Here is a 15377-nt window from a genome sequence, read left to right as displayed (position 1 = left end):
TGCTGGATGGGGCAGGGAGGTCAGGCCAGGCAGGGTCTGGAGCGTGAGGAGCTTTTTAGCTTTGGGGTGGGAAAGGCATTGCTTTGGGCTGAGCCAGCTCAGGGTGGGATGCCAGGAAGGCAAGGGAGGGAGCACTTTCTCCCCCGCCACTTTCTTTCCCCCAGCTCCGGCAGGCTGGGGCTGCAGCCTTGCCTCTCCCCACCCCTGCTCCCACCAATGCGTGCCCATGCCTGGCTGGCACTCCCACCCTCCTGCCTGCATGTCTGCCTCTGCAGTCCCCTCTTGCCAGCCAGACCCCCCCATGCTGTCACAGCATCCTCACAGGCATGCCTGGCCGGGTGGCTACAGTGATGACTTGGGGCAGAGCTCGCGGTCCTGCTCCCCAGTCTCTCGCTCCAGCAGCACTCGTGTCACCAAGTCAGGGGTTTTGTGCCAGACCCATGCCAACCCCTCCAGCTCTGCCCGTGCTTGGGCACCCCAGGCATACAGGGGTTTGGTTTGTACCCCTCCTCTGCACCCACAGTCAGGGCTAAGGACAAGGCACAGTCCCAGTACCTGGGTCACCCTCCTCCCAGCTACCGTGCCCCAGGGGTGGGAATGGCATTGCCTGCGGGCTGCCCAGCAAAGGACCCTGGGCCCCCTCTCCCAAAGCCTCCCCGCCGGGTGCAGGCAGGCTGGGAGCCCCGCGGGAGGGGGGTCTCTCCTCTTTCCGCTCCCCCTCGTTTATCAGACCTCCGTTGTTAGCTAATTCTGCACACGCACACGCACATCACACGCACACACAAAAATAGCAGCATGTGGATCCAGCCGGGGGCACCCCCATGGCCAGGGGGCAACCCTTCATGCCTCCCCCCTTGCCCCCAGGAACAGGGGGTGAGGAGGGGGCGGTGGGCATGGAGGAGGACACCAGGGAGCCCCAGTGCCCCCCAACTAGGAGGTGGCTGTGCCCCAAGCAGGCAGGGCTGGAGGCAGCTCCGGATGGGCACCCAGCTTTGGGAGGGGGTGCTGGCCCCCGGTGAGCCACCCTGCAGCCACCACCTCCACCAGCAGCGCCGGCCACAGCCGGGGCGCACCCTCAGCTCTCCGCCCAGGGTACCCCCAGTGGGTGGAAGCTGTCGGGGGGCAAGAGCAGCCTGCCCAGGCGGTAGAGCAGCCCCGAGTACCAGTGCACACCGTCCCCCTGCGCCCCTGGCCACCCCACCAGGCTGTGGTAGAGCCGGAGCGGCCAGAAGGCCAGCTGCGCCAGATGTTGCTCCTGCACCAGGGCAAAGCACGAGGCCACCACGCCGTCCACCACCAGCGTCCCGTGGCGCGTCAGCGGGGCGTAGGCTCCCACGTCCCTCCGGTCCCGCACCCCCACCACCTCGGCGGGCTGCAAGCCGCCCCCCCCCACCGCCACCAGCACGAAATGTCCGGGGCGCACGTGGCTGGCAAAGGTGGGGCGGAAGCGGGCGGTGGGCGCCGAGGCGTTCTCGGCCACGAAGAGCAGGTGGGTGGGCGTCAGGGCCAGGCGCCGGGGCGGCTCCCGCGTCTCGATGACATGGAAGGAGGTGAGGGCGCGGGGCTCCTTGTCCAGGAAAGCCAAGAAGTCGCTGTAGGTGGGCCTGCCCGCCCCATCCATCGCCAGCACCCGCTGGCCAGGGCGCAGCGCCCACAGCGGTGTCCGGGCACCGTCCTCCAGCGTCGCCAGCGCCCGCCCAGGGAAGCAGCCCCCCGTCTTCGCAGCGGCCGAGTGCTCTGCATGGGGAGAGAGAGGACAGGAGGGTTACCCATCCATCAGACACCCAGCATCACCCTTCCACGACACACAGAGACCCTCCCAGGCTCTGGGGGACCCAGCCTGGCTCTGCCCACCTGGGGATAACCCTGCTCTGGCATCAACAATGTGCACGTGTTCCCTATACACCCCCAGCCACCAATCCACCCTCCCTGAGTGCCTGCTCCCCCAGCCACTGTGTCACTGGGGGTGGCACCTGGGGGCTCGAGCCACGCATGGCAGCACCTGCTCCCCACTGCGGTGCGAGGGCACTGGGACTGCCCTGCAGATCCAGCTCCCGAAACCCACCTGGCAGGGGGAGCGGGGCACAGCGACAGCCCCAAATGCACACGACAGTGCCAGGGGGCACCCAAAGCTCGAAAGAGGGGAGACAGAGCCCTGAGCCGGTGGCAGGCTGAGGAGCAGTGCCTGGTCACACACTGCATGCCCACAGCATCCCCATCCCCTGCAGTGCTGGGCCTGGGTACCGCTGGGGGGGATGCTACAAGGAACGGCGCAAGGTGCAGCGCCCTCCCCCAGCACCGCAGCACCCCTCCATCCCGCGCTGCAGCCCTGCTCCCTTCTCCCGCCTGCTCGCCCCTGCACCACTGGTGCCAGCTGACCCCCTCTCTGAGCAGCAGGGAGATGTCACAGCCTGTGGCCATGATCGGGCAAAAGCCACCAGCCTCCTGGGCAGGGCTTTGCTAGCAGTTGTCACAGGGTAAAGCACCCAAACTCTCTGAGGCTTGTCCCCTGGGATGGTGGCATAGCAGTCCTACCTCTCCCCAGATGAAAAGATGCAGCAAGTCACCAAGTGTCACCAGGGGCCCATCCCAGCACTTAGCAGGGGAACCCTGGCTTTCCAAGGAACAGTGGTCAGCTGCCACAGCAGCCCTGGTCCCCCAAGCCCCAGCAGCCCCCATCTTAGTGTCTATATGATGCCCTCCCACCATTTGGCAGGGGCATCTCATCTAGGGTCCTGCTCCTGACCTTGCATGGTCCCAGCCTCGAGCTCCCAGTCCCCATCAGGGCCCTCTCCCAGCTCCCTCATCTAATCCCTGAGTGCCCTCCCAGATGGCACTGCCCCCCTCATCACTCCCCAGCTTTGGGCAGAGCCAAATCCCAGCCCCCCAGGCCCATGAAGAGAGGCATCCATCTCTGGGACAGAATCCTTTTATTGCTCAGATGAGGTGCAGTGACCGCCCCGTGCCTGCCCCGGAGGCCAGGTCCCAAATCCTGCATCCTGCATCCCCGGGCAGGCGGCAGAGCCGTGGGGAGGGGCTGGCAGGAGGGTGAGAGGGACACCTGGCAGAAGCAGGGGGCACAGGCGCTGGGCATGGAGGGGTGTGTGAGTGCAGGGGGAGACCCGAGGAGACGCAATACATACAACAGGCCACGGGGCCATCCGTACAAAAATAAAAGCCATTTACTAAGAGGCAGGGGCAGCCCGGCTGCCCTCTTTACACAGCTCTGGGCAGGGGGGGGTCAGGATATGCACCCCACAGCCTCCACCACGCACCCTTGGGCTCCCCATGGCCTCAGGGATAAATATGGGGGACCCAGAGCCCCGAGGAGCCACTGTGGAGCAAGGGGGCTGCAGCCAGCCCCCAGAAGCCCTCCAGTGCCTCGGGGCCCCTGTCTGCTGCCTGGGTCACAGCATCCCTCTTCAGTTGGTCCAGGGGAGCATCCCAGGGTTCAAGAGCCTCTGTCCTTCTCCAGGGGCACAGCCCCACTCCTCTGGCCAGCCCCAAGGCTCTGGGATCATGGTCCTCGCTTCGGAGCCTGGCCCCACTCCTCTGGCCAGCCCCACGGGGCGCCCTTGGGCACGAGAGCCCTGGTCCTTGGCCCACGCTTCGTCCCTCTTCTTCGGGGGCGCGTCGCTCCCTCTCTGCGGCTCGGTCGCCCCACCTCCATCGCCGGCCGGCGTTGCGCCCGTCCTGGCATCGGCACGGGGGAGCGGGTCAGCGTGGGGGGGCAGGCTGGCGTCTGGGGGCGTCAGGCCGCTGGCCACGGGCTAGGGCAGTAGGACAGGCAAAGTGCGGTGGGAGCCGAGCCCGGGGACGAGAGACGCGGGGCAGCGCCGGCGCACCAGTCCCGGCACCGCGGCACGGTGCGTGGCACAGGGGTGTGTGGGCACGTCTGTGGGCATGTGCGGGCAGCCACAGCCCTCTCCCTGTGCGTGTGTGTGCCGGTGCAAGTGCTGCGTGTGCAGGCACGGGGCATGGTGCCGGGGGGGGGGGGGGCGTGTGCAGCCGCCGAGGCTGCCTCTGTGTCCACGCAAGCCCACGCACAGGCAGAGCCCTTTCCAGCCGGTCGCGACGTGGGCACTCAGGCGTCCGGGGGAAGCAGCAGCACGGCCCGTCTCCCGGCGTGCCGCCGCCGGGTGAGCGTGGCCCTGCGTGGTCGGTGCCGTGCGTGGGCCGCTGCTGCCCTCTGCCGCACGCAGCCAGCGCGGCCGCTCCGGCGGGAGCTGCGCGGGGAACGGGGCTGCAGCACCCCGGGCAGGGCAGCTTCTCCCCGAGCTGGGGGACCCCACGCAATCCCCTCCCGGCCGCGGGCAGGGTCTGAGAGCAGCCGTCCCCCCCGCCTCACTGCACCTCACGGGAGGAAGCGAACACCACCAGCGCCTATAGCACCCCTGACTCCAGTCCAGCTGCCTCTGCCCCCAGCACCCCCCCAGCTTTGATCCCCTCCGCAGAAGGCCCTGGGCAGCAGAGAGCTGATCCCAGGGCACCCTGGCCTGTCCCTGCCTGGGTGTCCCCATCGCCGGCCCTGGCCAGTCAGGGCTGGACGGGTGCTGCTGCAACAGCAGGAGCTCAAGGGCAGCCGGTGGTGGAGGAGGGCAGGGCTGGATGGGGCTGAGCGTGGGCAGCTGGGCACTGGAGGACTGCAAGGGCTGAGGCAGGGAAGACAAATGCCATGGGCAGACTGGGGGGACAGGCTGGGGGAGAAGGGGATGTGGGGTGGGAAAAGGAGCGGCGTAGAGAAGGTGGGTCAGGATGCAGGTCGTGGGAGCTAGATGGAGAATTTGCCCCATGGCACTGCTGGCCACAGGTGTGTAACTCACTTCCCACCTGACTGTCTGCCCCAGATAGGGAAATCAAGCTGCGAGAGCCAGCACCCCCCCGGGAGCACCCCACCCAGCCAGCCAGGCTCCCCAGGCATACCGCAACAGGGGGGCTGGCCCCAGCCCTGCTCACTGCTCCTCCCGGCCTTACCTGACTTGACGGAGCAGTGGATGTGCGCCTTGGACTCGTAGTAGACCCAGTCAAAGCCAGCCTCCACGGCCAAGCGAGCCAGCATGCCGTACTTGTTGCGGTCCCGGTCCGAGGTCGTGATGTCCACGGCTCGGCCCTCGTAATGAAGCGACTCCTCCGAATGGTGCCCGTCCTCGTCCCAGCCCTCCGTCACCCGCAGCTTCACCCCTGGCCACTGATTCATGACGGAGATGGCCAGGGAGTTCAAGCGGTCCTTGCAGCGCTGCAGGGCAGAGAGGCAGAGTCAGTAAAAGCTTTTTGGAGGGGGGAAGCGTTAGCTGCCTGGTTGGCAGGTTGTACCGCAGCATGCTTCTGCGAAGCCTCTCTGGGTCCTCAGACCCTTTGAGGGCTGGTCCAGCAGAGGAAGATCTGAGAACATGAGGTGTCTTGTCCATCCCATGCCCTCCAGACTCCCCGCAGTGCCCAATACCCCACCGTTTGACACAGCATCTCCCAAAGGCGTGCACCCCAACAGGGTACCCATCTCCTCCTCCATCTCTCCCCCAGTACCTGGCCCATTGGAGAGCCGTTGGGCAGCACCTCCTGGGGTGAAACACCCTCTCTGCTCGCAGGACACCTGCCCTGTGCTAGCACTGACCCAGGGGCTCCCAGCTGACAGGAGAAGGATGCAGGAGCTGAGAGCCTGCTGCCTCCTGGCTGGGAGGATACCCCAGGGTCCCCAGCACTCTGCCCAGGAACAAATGAAACAACCTGCCCAGTCCTCAGCACAGCTCTGCGCAAGTCCTGAGGCACAATGGCACAGCACCAGGCAGCCTCATAGCTTCATCCAGCCTCTGCTCACATAGGAAATGCCAAACCTGCCCAAGAGCTGGAGCAGAAAGGATGTGGGGTGAAGTCCCCTCCGCATCTCCCCACCACAAGGGCCGAGGAACAGCAGCAGATCCCAAAAGCCCCAGACCTGGTGGCCACAGAGGTCACATGAGCAAGGCAACTGCCCTGCCTCATCTGCCCCTGCTGCGGTCCTCCCCAGCAAGCAGAGGGATGCCAGCCCCAAACACCTGTGCTGCAGCCCCCCCAGCCTCACCCCGCGCTGCCCGCTTCCCCCAGCCACAGCTGCATCTCAGGGAGGGACAAAGCACATGCGTTCTCGGCTTGCAAAAGTACAGCCCGCACTTCTGGTCCCTTCCCCTGCTGCGAAAGGAATGGAGGAGAGCTAGAAAAGGTGTCGGAAAAGCGATACGGGAGCTTCTACACAAAACCAGGTAAAGGGACTAGGACTGTACAGCCTGGAAAGGAGATGCTGGGCGGTCCCAGAGAACACTGTAAAATCAGGGCAAAGGACAGAGCATTCATGGTCATGCATGAGGCCAGCCCTGGGAAGTATTAAGTGAAACGACTGGGCAGCAGCCTAAAAAACAGCCACCACGGAGGACGTTTTCACGTAATGCCCAGCTCAGTGCTGGAACTGCCCACCACGGGATGTCGTGGGTTGTGAGACACCGTCATGGCGAGCATGAGCCAGGGCTATAAAACCTGATGCTGGCTACACCCCCGGACCCAGAAATGCCACAGCACTGCTTCCTCGGGGAGCTGCCCTCTCAAAAACCTCAGCCCTCACCCTAGTTTCAAGCACCTGCTCCCGTCCCAGGGAGGTGGGCTCTGCTGCTCTTGGGGAAACCCGCTTGCACTTGGCAGTGTCCGGGCCTCAGGAAGGGCAGTGCCAGGCAGGCCTTTGCCCTGCATGGGGTGGGGGACCAACTCTGCCCTCGTCCCACGGCTCCCTGGGTGTGGGGAGATAAGCCAGGAAGGTGTTGGACAAACAGTTGCTAGCTAAGGGGAGGAGGAGGGAGGGGAGCGACTTTTGTCCCCGTCCAACACCACCGTGGTGCCACTTGGCACATGGCACAAGCAGCTCCCAAGGTCCCCAGCCACATGGGGACCCCGCAGAGAAGGGCAGTAAGGGGGTTCAGGGCTGGAGGCAGGCAGGGAGTCCTCGATACCTCCCTGCATCCTCCAGCCATCGCTCCAGGCATCCCCTTGCCACTCCCATGCCAGCACCCCGTTCTGGGCACCCCTCCTGCCCTCACTGCCAGTCCTTCTGTCCTCCAGGTGCACCCCGCCCACACACAAACACCGAGACCCTCCAACCCGTGTCCCCAGGCAGGGACACTGCCTGCCACCAGCCCCTGGAGCGAGGCCACCCTTTCCTAGCGAGACCCACCTGGGCTGCCTTGTCCCCACCATGTGCATCTCTCCCAGCGCAGCCCCAGCCCAAGGGTCTCCCACCTTCCCCTTCCCGGTCTGGGGCAGTGCCCAGCTGCCTGCCCGCCTGCCCGGCTGGGCGAACAGGGGCAGGCAGGTCCCCGGAGCACCCTGTCCCCGGGCTGCCGAGACGTGCGGCTCTGCCTGTGCCTTTGGTGGCCAGCAGGTGTCAGAGCACGGGCAGGGAGCGGGCAGGGACCGGCAGGGAGCAGGTACCGATGGACAGGGGGAGCAGGCAGGGACAGGCAGGGAAGGTCGGGGAGGGAGCAGGTACTAAGGGCTGGGGAGCAGACACGGGCGGGCAGGGCAGCAGTGGGCAAGGAGCAGGCGTGGATGGGCAGGGAACAGGCAGCTGAGGAGGGAGCAGGCAGGGATGAGCCATAAACAGGGAGCAGGCAGTGATAGGCAAGGGGAAGCAGGTGGGGATGAGCAGGGACAGGAGGCAGGGAGAAGACAACAACGGGCAGGGATGGCCAGGGACGGGCAAGGAGCAGGCAGCAATGGGCAGGGAGCAGGCATGGGCAGGGAGCAGGCAGGGATGGGCACTGCCACAGATGGGCACAGGTAGGCAGGGACCAAGAAGCCCATGGGCATGGGCTGCCTGCAGGCTCTGTGCTTGCCGGGGACTGAAGGGAGAGCTCACCTCCTCCCCACGCACAGCCCAGAGGGGCTACAGCATCCTCTGGGACCAGGGTGACCATGCCTGCCTGCGTGGCACGGTCCCCCTCCTGCCTGAGGGTGAACACAAGGTTTCGCAAGGTGGCAGCAAAGACGTGGAAATGCCACCTTGGCCCACGGGCCCGGTGGGGCCCAGGCTGGAGTGGGATGTCCAAGCTCAGCCATGTGGCACTGAGCCCTGGCCACAGCTCACCAGCCCCAGTGCCGTTCTGGTGCCCAGCCAGGAGGCTGAAACCCATGCAACAGGCATATAGTAGAGTTTGGGAGAAAGGCGGGTGGTGACAGTGTGTGAGGTGGGGCACAGCTTGTCCCTGTAGTGGCATAGGTGACTGGGCACCCCCAGGTCACATGCAGGACGGGGGCCCATGCCACCATGCTGAGCTGGGTGGCCCTGTGCTGTTGCATGCACATCACGGTGGAGACCCTGGGGATGTTGGGCTGGGCTGAGCAGAGATATTTTCCCCGATGACCAACACTGGTATCTCCCTTCTTGTGTCCAGACTGGGGACAGGACCATCCCCTATGGGGGAAGCCAAACCCCTTTCGGGAAGGCAGCAGGTCTGGAAGGAAGGGCACAGCTCCGAGTGGGAGCACAGTCAGCAGGGACCCCAGGGCCATCTCAGGGTAGGTACACAGGACACTCAGGTGTGACCACAGTCTCAGCAGAGGGGTTGTGGATGGAGCGTGCATGGCCACAGCTACCCCCATGTCCAGAGCTTGGCCAGGAGAAGAGGGGTTCCACTAGCATCTCCCCCTCAGGCGAGGTTTCTCCCAAAGGAAGCCAAGAGCCCTATCCCAAGGTCTCCATGAGAAATTCCTCACCACTGCAAGGATGGTCTCCATGCCCGTTGGGCCAACAGTGGCTGCAAGGGGTGATGGCTGGGGTAGGGAGAGGCTTGGGGTTGGGACTCCATGGGGGCAGGGGGCCCAGGACATTCCTGGGCCAGGCTGCCGGGGAGAGGTGAGGCGGGCTCTGCCTCCAGCCTTATCTCAGCACCTCCGAGTGGGACCAGCGAGAGCAAACACACTGGAATTCTTGAGGAAGATGAAACGATAAAGGGAAGGCGGGCAGAGAGCAGCACTACCCACCCCCCAAAGCAGGCGGCATCTTCCGGCTGCCTGGGACACCCAGACCCTTGGACTTGGGGAAAGAAAACAGGTTTGAAGTGAGTCAACAGCAGTAAAAGCCAGTGGACTGGGGGAAGGGACAAGGAGTTGGGTCAATGGCCTTTCCCAACACACAGCAACACAGGGCATGGTGCCAGAGCCAGAGCTCCCACGTCTGGGGGCATCTCCCACAGCCAGGGGCCACAGGACAAGCCCAGAGGGCTGTGGGATGGCAGCAAGCTACCAGAAGACATGCCACCTCCATCGCAATGGGGACAATTCCCTGCAGAGCTGCCCGAGGCACCATGATACCCATCTGTGCACAGATGTGTGGTGGCCAGGGACCCTGCTGGGATAAGAGCCCTCATTTGGGCACCCCAAAAATACCAGGGAGCTTCCAGGTACCCTGCCAATGAGGCAGCAGGACAGTGGGAAGTGCGGGGCTGGCAGGTGGGACCCCTCTCTCAGGGGTGTTGAGGGGCACTGGCTGGGTTAGGCCAGTTAGGTTAGCACTCTCAAGAGCAAATGCAGCAGAAGCACTATTCTGCCTCCAACTCGAGCAATATAATGTCACCCACTTCCCCAATGCACAGACCAACGGAGCTCACCGCTTCCTCAAGCTGTATCCCTGAAGCTGTTCCCCAGGGGATACAGGCTCCAGCCCAGCCCCAGGGCTCCAGTCACCAGCAACCACAACTTGTGCAACTCCCCAAGCTTGGTGCTGCTTCACATGGGGTCTCGGTCCCTCTGCTGCAGTCCCCAGCCTGAGAACCACCCTGGAGCGTGGCCCCTGCGCCCAGGGACCTGCCCCCAGAGCACACAGGGTTGCAGAGCTGTCAAGCCAGCACCCAAGCAGTTTCTCCTCCCACTGTTACCAACACCTCGGTCAGAAACCATGGCCAGAGCCCCGCTCAGTGCCCACCACCATGGCCACCCACGCTCACCCACCTACCAGCCCCAGAGCGGGGGGTGCAATGGTGAGCAGGGCAGCCCTGGCTGCCCCCTGCCTCCCCCAGGAGCTCACTCGGGCTGTAACCCAGTGCTGAGGCTGGTGGCCAGGTTTCTTAGCAAGGCCGTGCAGCTCCTTATCTGCATTCCTGAAACCCTCAGGCATTCTCCTGGCAATATTAAAACACAGAGTAACCTTCGTCCAGCATCACCCCCCGCTCCGCTGCCGTCCTCTATACCCCCCACTCCTCCCTCCCGCTGGTCCAGAGCACTTGTAAGCTGACTGCAACAGGGCATTTGCAACAACGGGTTGTCCCCGTCCCGGAGCACAGCAAGCTGAAGGCAGTCCCCATCGGGCACCCTTCACCATCCCACCTGAGATACATGGGAAGCGGGGGCACTGAGACACGGCACAGGGTTTTGGCAACAGAGCGGGGACAAGGTCAGCAAGGGTGCTTGTGGTGCCCAGCTCGCGGCTCTGCCTACTCCCCTGCCTGCCAGCACACTGGGCTCTGCTCTGTCCCTCGGCTCCAACAGGCAGGCTGCCTGCTCTGCCAGCCAGCAGGCAGAGCAAAGGGGCAAGGGCAGGATGGGTGCAGCGGGGCAGGGTGCTGCCCCGTCGGGGAACAGCGCGGCACAGCACTGCCGGCTCGGGGGTGGTTTGGCAGGATGCTGCCGGCTCGGGGGCTGTGTGGCATGGCTCGGGGGGCACCAGGACAGGCTACTGCCAGCTTGGAGGGCAAGGTGCTGGCAGCTCGGAGGACAGCGGGACGTGGGTTGGGGGACAGCAGGGCAGGGTGCTGCCAGCTCGGGAGGCACAAGGGCGCACCTCGGGGTGCAGCAGGCATGGGTGCCACAGGCTCCGAGGGGCAGCGGGGCGGTGTGCTGCCAGTCTCGGGGGACAGGGTGCTGCCGGCTCCGGGAGCAGGGTGCTGCCGCACCAAGGCGCAGCGTGCTGCCAGCTCCGGGTCCGATGCGCCCAGCCCAGCCGAAGGGGCAGAGCTTCGCAGCGCCCGGCGAAGGGAGATGCCCGCTCTGCGCAACCGGCAGCCCGGGCCGGGCACCGGCATGCCCGGGTCAGGACGGGGGGGAGCCGCAGCGCCGGGTTCCCCGCTGCTGCCCCGGGAGAGCGGGGGCGCGGGGCGCTGCCGGGCGGCCCCGGTGCCCGCAGGTGCCCGGCGCGGGGGTAGAAGCGGGCGGCGGCGGGGCCGTACCTGGGTCATGAGCCGGTCGGCGCCGGTGTTCTCCTCGTCCTTGAAGATGATGTCGGGGTTGTAGTTGGGCGTGAGCTCCTTGAAGCGCTCCGAGTTACGCGCGATCTTGCCCTCGTAGCGGCCGCTGGCCCCCAGGGTCTTCTCGGGGACGTTGGGGCTGAACTGCTTGTAGGCGAGCGGGATGAGCTTGCGGGGCGGGCGGCGGCGGCTGCCCACCACCCTGCCCGGCCCGCAGCCGCGCACGGCCGGCGCCAGCAGCAGCGCGCACCCGCTCAGCAGCAGCAGCAGCCGCGCCGGCTTCATGGCGCGCCCGGCGGCCCCGGGGCGGCCCGGGGGACCGGCGGCTCCGGGGTCCCCGCTAGGCTCGGCCGCCGCCTCCGCCGCCCGCCCCGGGGCTCCCCATGCGGCGCGCAGCCGGCGGGCAGGGGCAGGTGCCGGTGCCGGTGGCGGCGGTGGTGGCGGCGGCGGCGGCGGCGGCGGGGCGCGGCGGCTGCCCGGCGCGGGTGCGCTCCGGCTGCCCGGTGCGGCGGGGCTGGCGTCGGCCCGCTCTGAGCTGCCGTGGCCCGGCGGCGGCAATAAATAGCGAAGGGCCGTTTGTTTTGGCAGGCGAGCGGCCGCTTGCGGGGCGCGGGGCGCGGGGCTCGGCGCTGCCGGAGCCCCCCGCGGTTTGCGCCCCGGCGGTCAGCGCGGCGGGGCTGGAGCCGGAGCCGGAGCCGCCGCTGCCTCCGCTCCCCGGGCAGGAGTGAGAGGGGAAATTGAAGAGATCCGGGACCGGGAACCGCCAGGACCGCACCCTGCCCGTGTCCCAGCCTCCCAGCGCCCTCCCTCTCTCGCCTCCTCCCCGCGGAACCTGCCTCGGGCCGCCCGCAGCCTCCTCCCCCCGGCCGAGCCCCGCGGCCCGCAGCCCACCCCGCCGGGGGTGCCCGCCGCCACCTGCCCCCCGGGGCAGCCTCGCCGCCGCCCCGAGGCGCGCCTGGCCCGCCGCAAACCCACCGGCCACCTTCCCCCCCCCCCCGCCCCCGCTCCCCCGGAGCGTCCCGCGGGGGCTCCCCCGCGGCGGCGTGGGCTCGGGGTGGCACCCCCGGGGCTCCGGCCCCCGCCGCGCCGCCTGCTCGCCAGGGGCCCGGGCCTGCGGGCGGGGATCAAACAGAGCAGGGAGGCAGCTGGTTGAAATTTAACCACAATATTCTCGCTCCCCATTGTTTCCAGGGAGGCCCGATATTTCCACAACAGGATTATGGCATCTGATTAACTCGCTGAGACAACAATGAGGGGCTGGGATGGGCTTCCCCTTCTAGCTGCCAAAAGGGGAAAGTAAATACAACACCCTGATTTCAGGAGCGAGGGCTTGCGGGGCCCCCCCGGTTCTCCCCCAGCTGTGTGCCGGGGAGGGGTCCGGCACGGCTCTGCTTGCACCCTCTCTGGCTCCCTAGGACCTTCCCAGGTGAGGCAGTGCCTTGGGATGCCCCCCGTACACACAACGCTCTCAGGGATGTCCCTTTGCCAGCTCTTTAGTGGGCACAGGGTATGGGTCGCTCCTAGGGATATACAGAGAGGCCAGGCTGGAATAGCCTGGCCAGACGTCCAACTCTGGCTGCAGGGCTGTGCTGGCCTCAGCAGGACCAAGCAACCTGGGCAAGACAGGTGCAGGCTGGGGAGCCAGCAGCACCCACGGGCTTGGGATGATGCTATCCAGTGTCCCCAGTGGACCATTTCCTTTGCAGGAGCTGCAGGCAAAGTGCAACCGGCCAGAGGTGTCTCTGTCAGGTTTTCAGATACAGTAACCACACTCCATCAGGTTTTCATACTGGTTTTGGGTACCCAAAACTGGTGCCCAGAGCCTCTGTGAAGTCCTGCCACTGTGCAGGATGGTGAGGCTGTCCCGCTGCTCCTGCACATGATGGAGCAAGAGGGTCTGGCCAGCTGCCTCGGGCTACCCCACTTCTATATCCATTCAGCTGATCCTTCCAGTGGAGCATCCTAAGGGCATCAGCAGAGAGAGTAGCAGAGACATGTCACAGCACCACTCCCCATCCCTGCCCCTGGCTTCCCCGGGCTGCAGAAGGGGCAGAGTTTTCTGTGCATCACTGGCACAGGAAAATCAGAGCCTGGGCTAGGTCCACAGGGTCCTCCAGGCTGGTTTGTATTCCCACCAAAGGAAGGAGCCCAGCTTCCCACTTTGCTCATCACTGTTGCAAGGGAGAGGGGAACAGGGTCATCTGGGATGGCGCTGGGTCTGGGGGTGCAGCACATCCCCAGAGAGAAGTGTCCTATGGCTGCCAATGACCCAAACCCAGACCTCCAAACAACCTCTGCAGCCTGCCAGCATGCAGTGTGCACGTCACACGAATCTGTCCCCCTCCCAGCAGCTCCAGGCTGACAGCAAGCAGCCTAGCCCTGCCCTCGCTGGTACGACGTTCATGTCCCACGGAAGCCCAGGACTGCAGACAGGGAGCTGGGTTTGTCCATGATGGCAGCTCCTACCCATGCAGGGGCCCCGGCATCTTGCATTGGCTCTGGCCACAGTGAGCAGTGACAGCGTTCTGTCACTGGGTGCAGAGTCCGTCCCAATGCCAGCCCATGTCCCTGCCAGGCAAAGCCCACTGGCACATGGGGCCAAGTGGGACAGGAGCCCCAGGCACCATAGGGCGGGCAGGGCTGGGTGTGCGGGCAGGCGGCTGGAGGCTGCGACAGGGTCCGTCCAACCGGGGGTGAGGGGGGATTTCTGCCCAGGGAGCTGGTGGGAAGGGACGCTGCTGCCGCAGCACTAGATCACAGGGAGGAATTACCTTCCAGTGGAGGTGGGAGAGACGCAGCGTCCGTCCCTGTACCGCACGGCATCTCATACAGCGCTCGGCCGCTCTCAGGCACCGCCGGGACGCTTGGCCACCCCGCACCGCATGTGGCTTCTGCCTGCGTCCCCAAGTCCCTCCTTCCTCTGCACCTCAGCTTTCCCCCCCACCGCATCCCCCTATCCCTGCCCCGAGCGGGAGGGCAGCATCCCGCAGACACCTCGCTGGGCTCCCGGGGCTGCCGGGGCCCGGGGGCCCGGGGCTGGCACAGGCCCCGCAGGGCTGCCCGGAGCCGGGCGCTGCGCAGGGCGAGCGGGCGGCGGAGCCGGGCGATGCAGTCTAGGTGGTGCTATTTCTCTATTTTTGCACTGGACGGGTTTGCGATTTTCCTCTCCCCATTCGCTGCCTTGGTCGTCTTCTTCTCCTCTCTCTCGCTCTTTTTTTTTTTTTTTTTTCTTTTCCTTTTCTAAAAATACTTGACAGCGATTGAAAGGTCCCTTTAATCGAGGCCACAGAGCCCTTATTAAGGGCACGGGTCGGGGTGCTGGGCCGTGCCCGGCATAACGGCTTCATTAAACCCTGCGAAAACTAATATTTATGGAATCAAATTTATGGAGGCCGAGGCCGAACTTGTGGCCTTTAATGTGTGTCGGGAGCTCAAATCCAGCCGGCTCCAGGGAGGAGGGGGTGGGGACAGGGAAGGAGACCCCAGTGGGACAGGATGGGACAATGAGCGGTGACACTCCCTGGAGCCGGCGGCAACCTGGGCCAGGGAGGCACCAGCGGCCCCACTCTGGAGTCTTGGGGGCTGGGGTCCCTGCGGTGGCCTGGGGGGCATCGGCAGAGTTCTTTTTCCTGCTGATATCTTCACCTTTCTCCTTTTATTTACCCCCTATCCGTGTTCCTGCAGCCCCACCTTCCCTTGCCCTGGGAGCAGGGCGAGTGGAGCAAGATCTGTACCTGCAGCAGGTCTTTACCCCCAGCCCATGCCTGCTGGGGTGCTCGCCCGTCCCTTGGGCACAGAGCCGCAGGGCTCCCTGGGGGCACTTACTCTGCAGCAGAACAGCGCTCTCGAGCAACACCCCTGCAGCATCCCTGGGACTGGCTCCCCTGAGCTGAGCATCCTAGGGAGAAGCAGAGGCACAGCCTGAGTGCAGCTGGCAGCCAGGATGACCCTGGGTGCAGGTGCTGGTCTGCACCATCCGCTCCCCTATAAAGCCCACCAGCCACTGGCACAGTAGGATGGGAATGTCGTCCGTGTCTGTCCCCCCCCACCCTGATGTGATATCCCCTCAGCCCCAAGGAGGACAGCTGAGCCAAAAGGCCTCGCTGGGGTGATAAGCCCTTCTCCTACAGGTCCTGGTGTGTACGGGGAGGCAGCATGAAGCCTGGGCCCAGCACA

At 65.6% G+C, this 15377-nt stretch overlaps 1 protein-coding gene across 1 annotated transcript; it reads right to left on the bottom strand.

Annotated features, from left to right (window-relative positions):
- Positions 1–1075: 1075 nt before the first annotated feature.
- Positions 1076–11486, bottom strand: IHH (Indian hedgehog signaling molecule). Its single transcript, XM_075029345.1, has 3 exons — positions 11184–11486; positions 4975–5236; positions 1076–1737 (listed from the first exon to the last, which is right to left on the bottom strand). The coding sequence occupies exons 1-3, from the start codon at positions 11484–11486 to the stop codon at positions 1076–1078; spliced, it is 1227 nt and encodes a 408-aa protein (XP_074885446.1).
- Between the last annotated feature and the right edge of the window lie 3891 nt (positions 11487–15377).

This window comes from Buteo buteo, chromosome 5 (assembly GCF_964188355.1).
Source record: "Buteo buteo chromosome 5, bButBut1.hap1.1, whole genome shotgun sequence".
NCBI lineage: Eukaryota > Metazoa > Chordata > Aves > Accipitriformes > Accipitridae > Buteo > Buteo buteo.
Note: the sequence above shows the minus strand (reverse complement) of the source record. Positions and strands in the feature narration are given on the sequence as shown.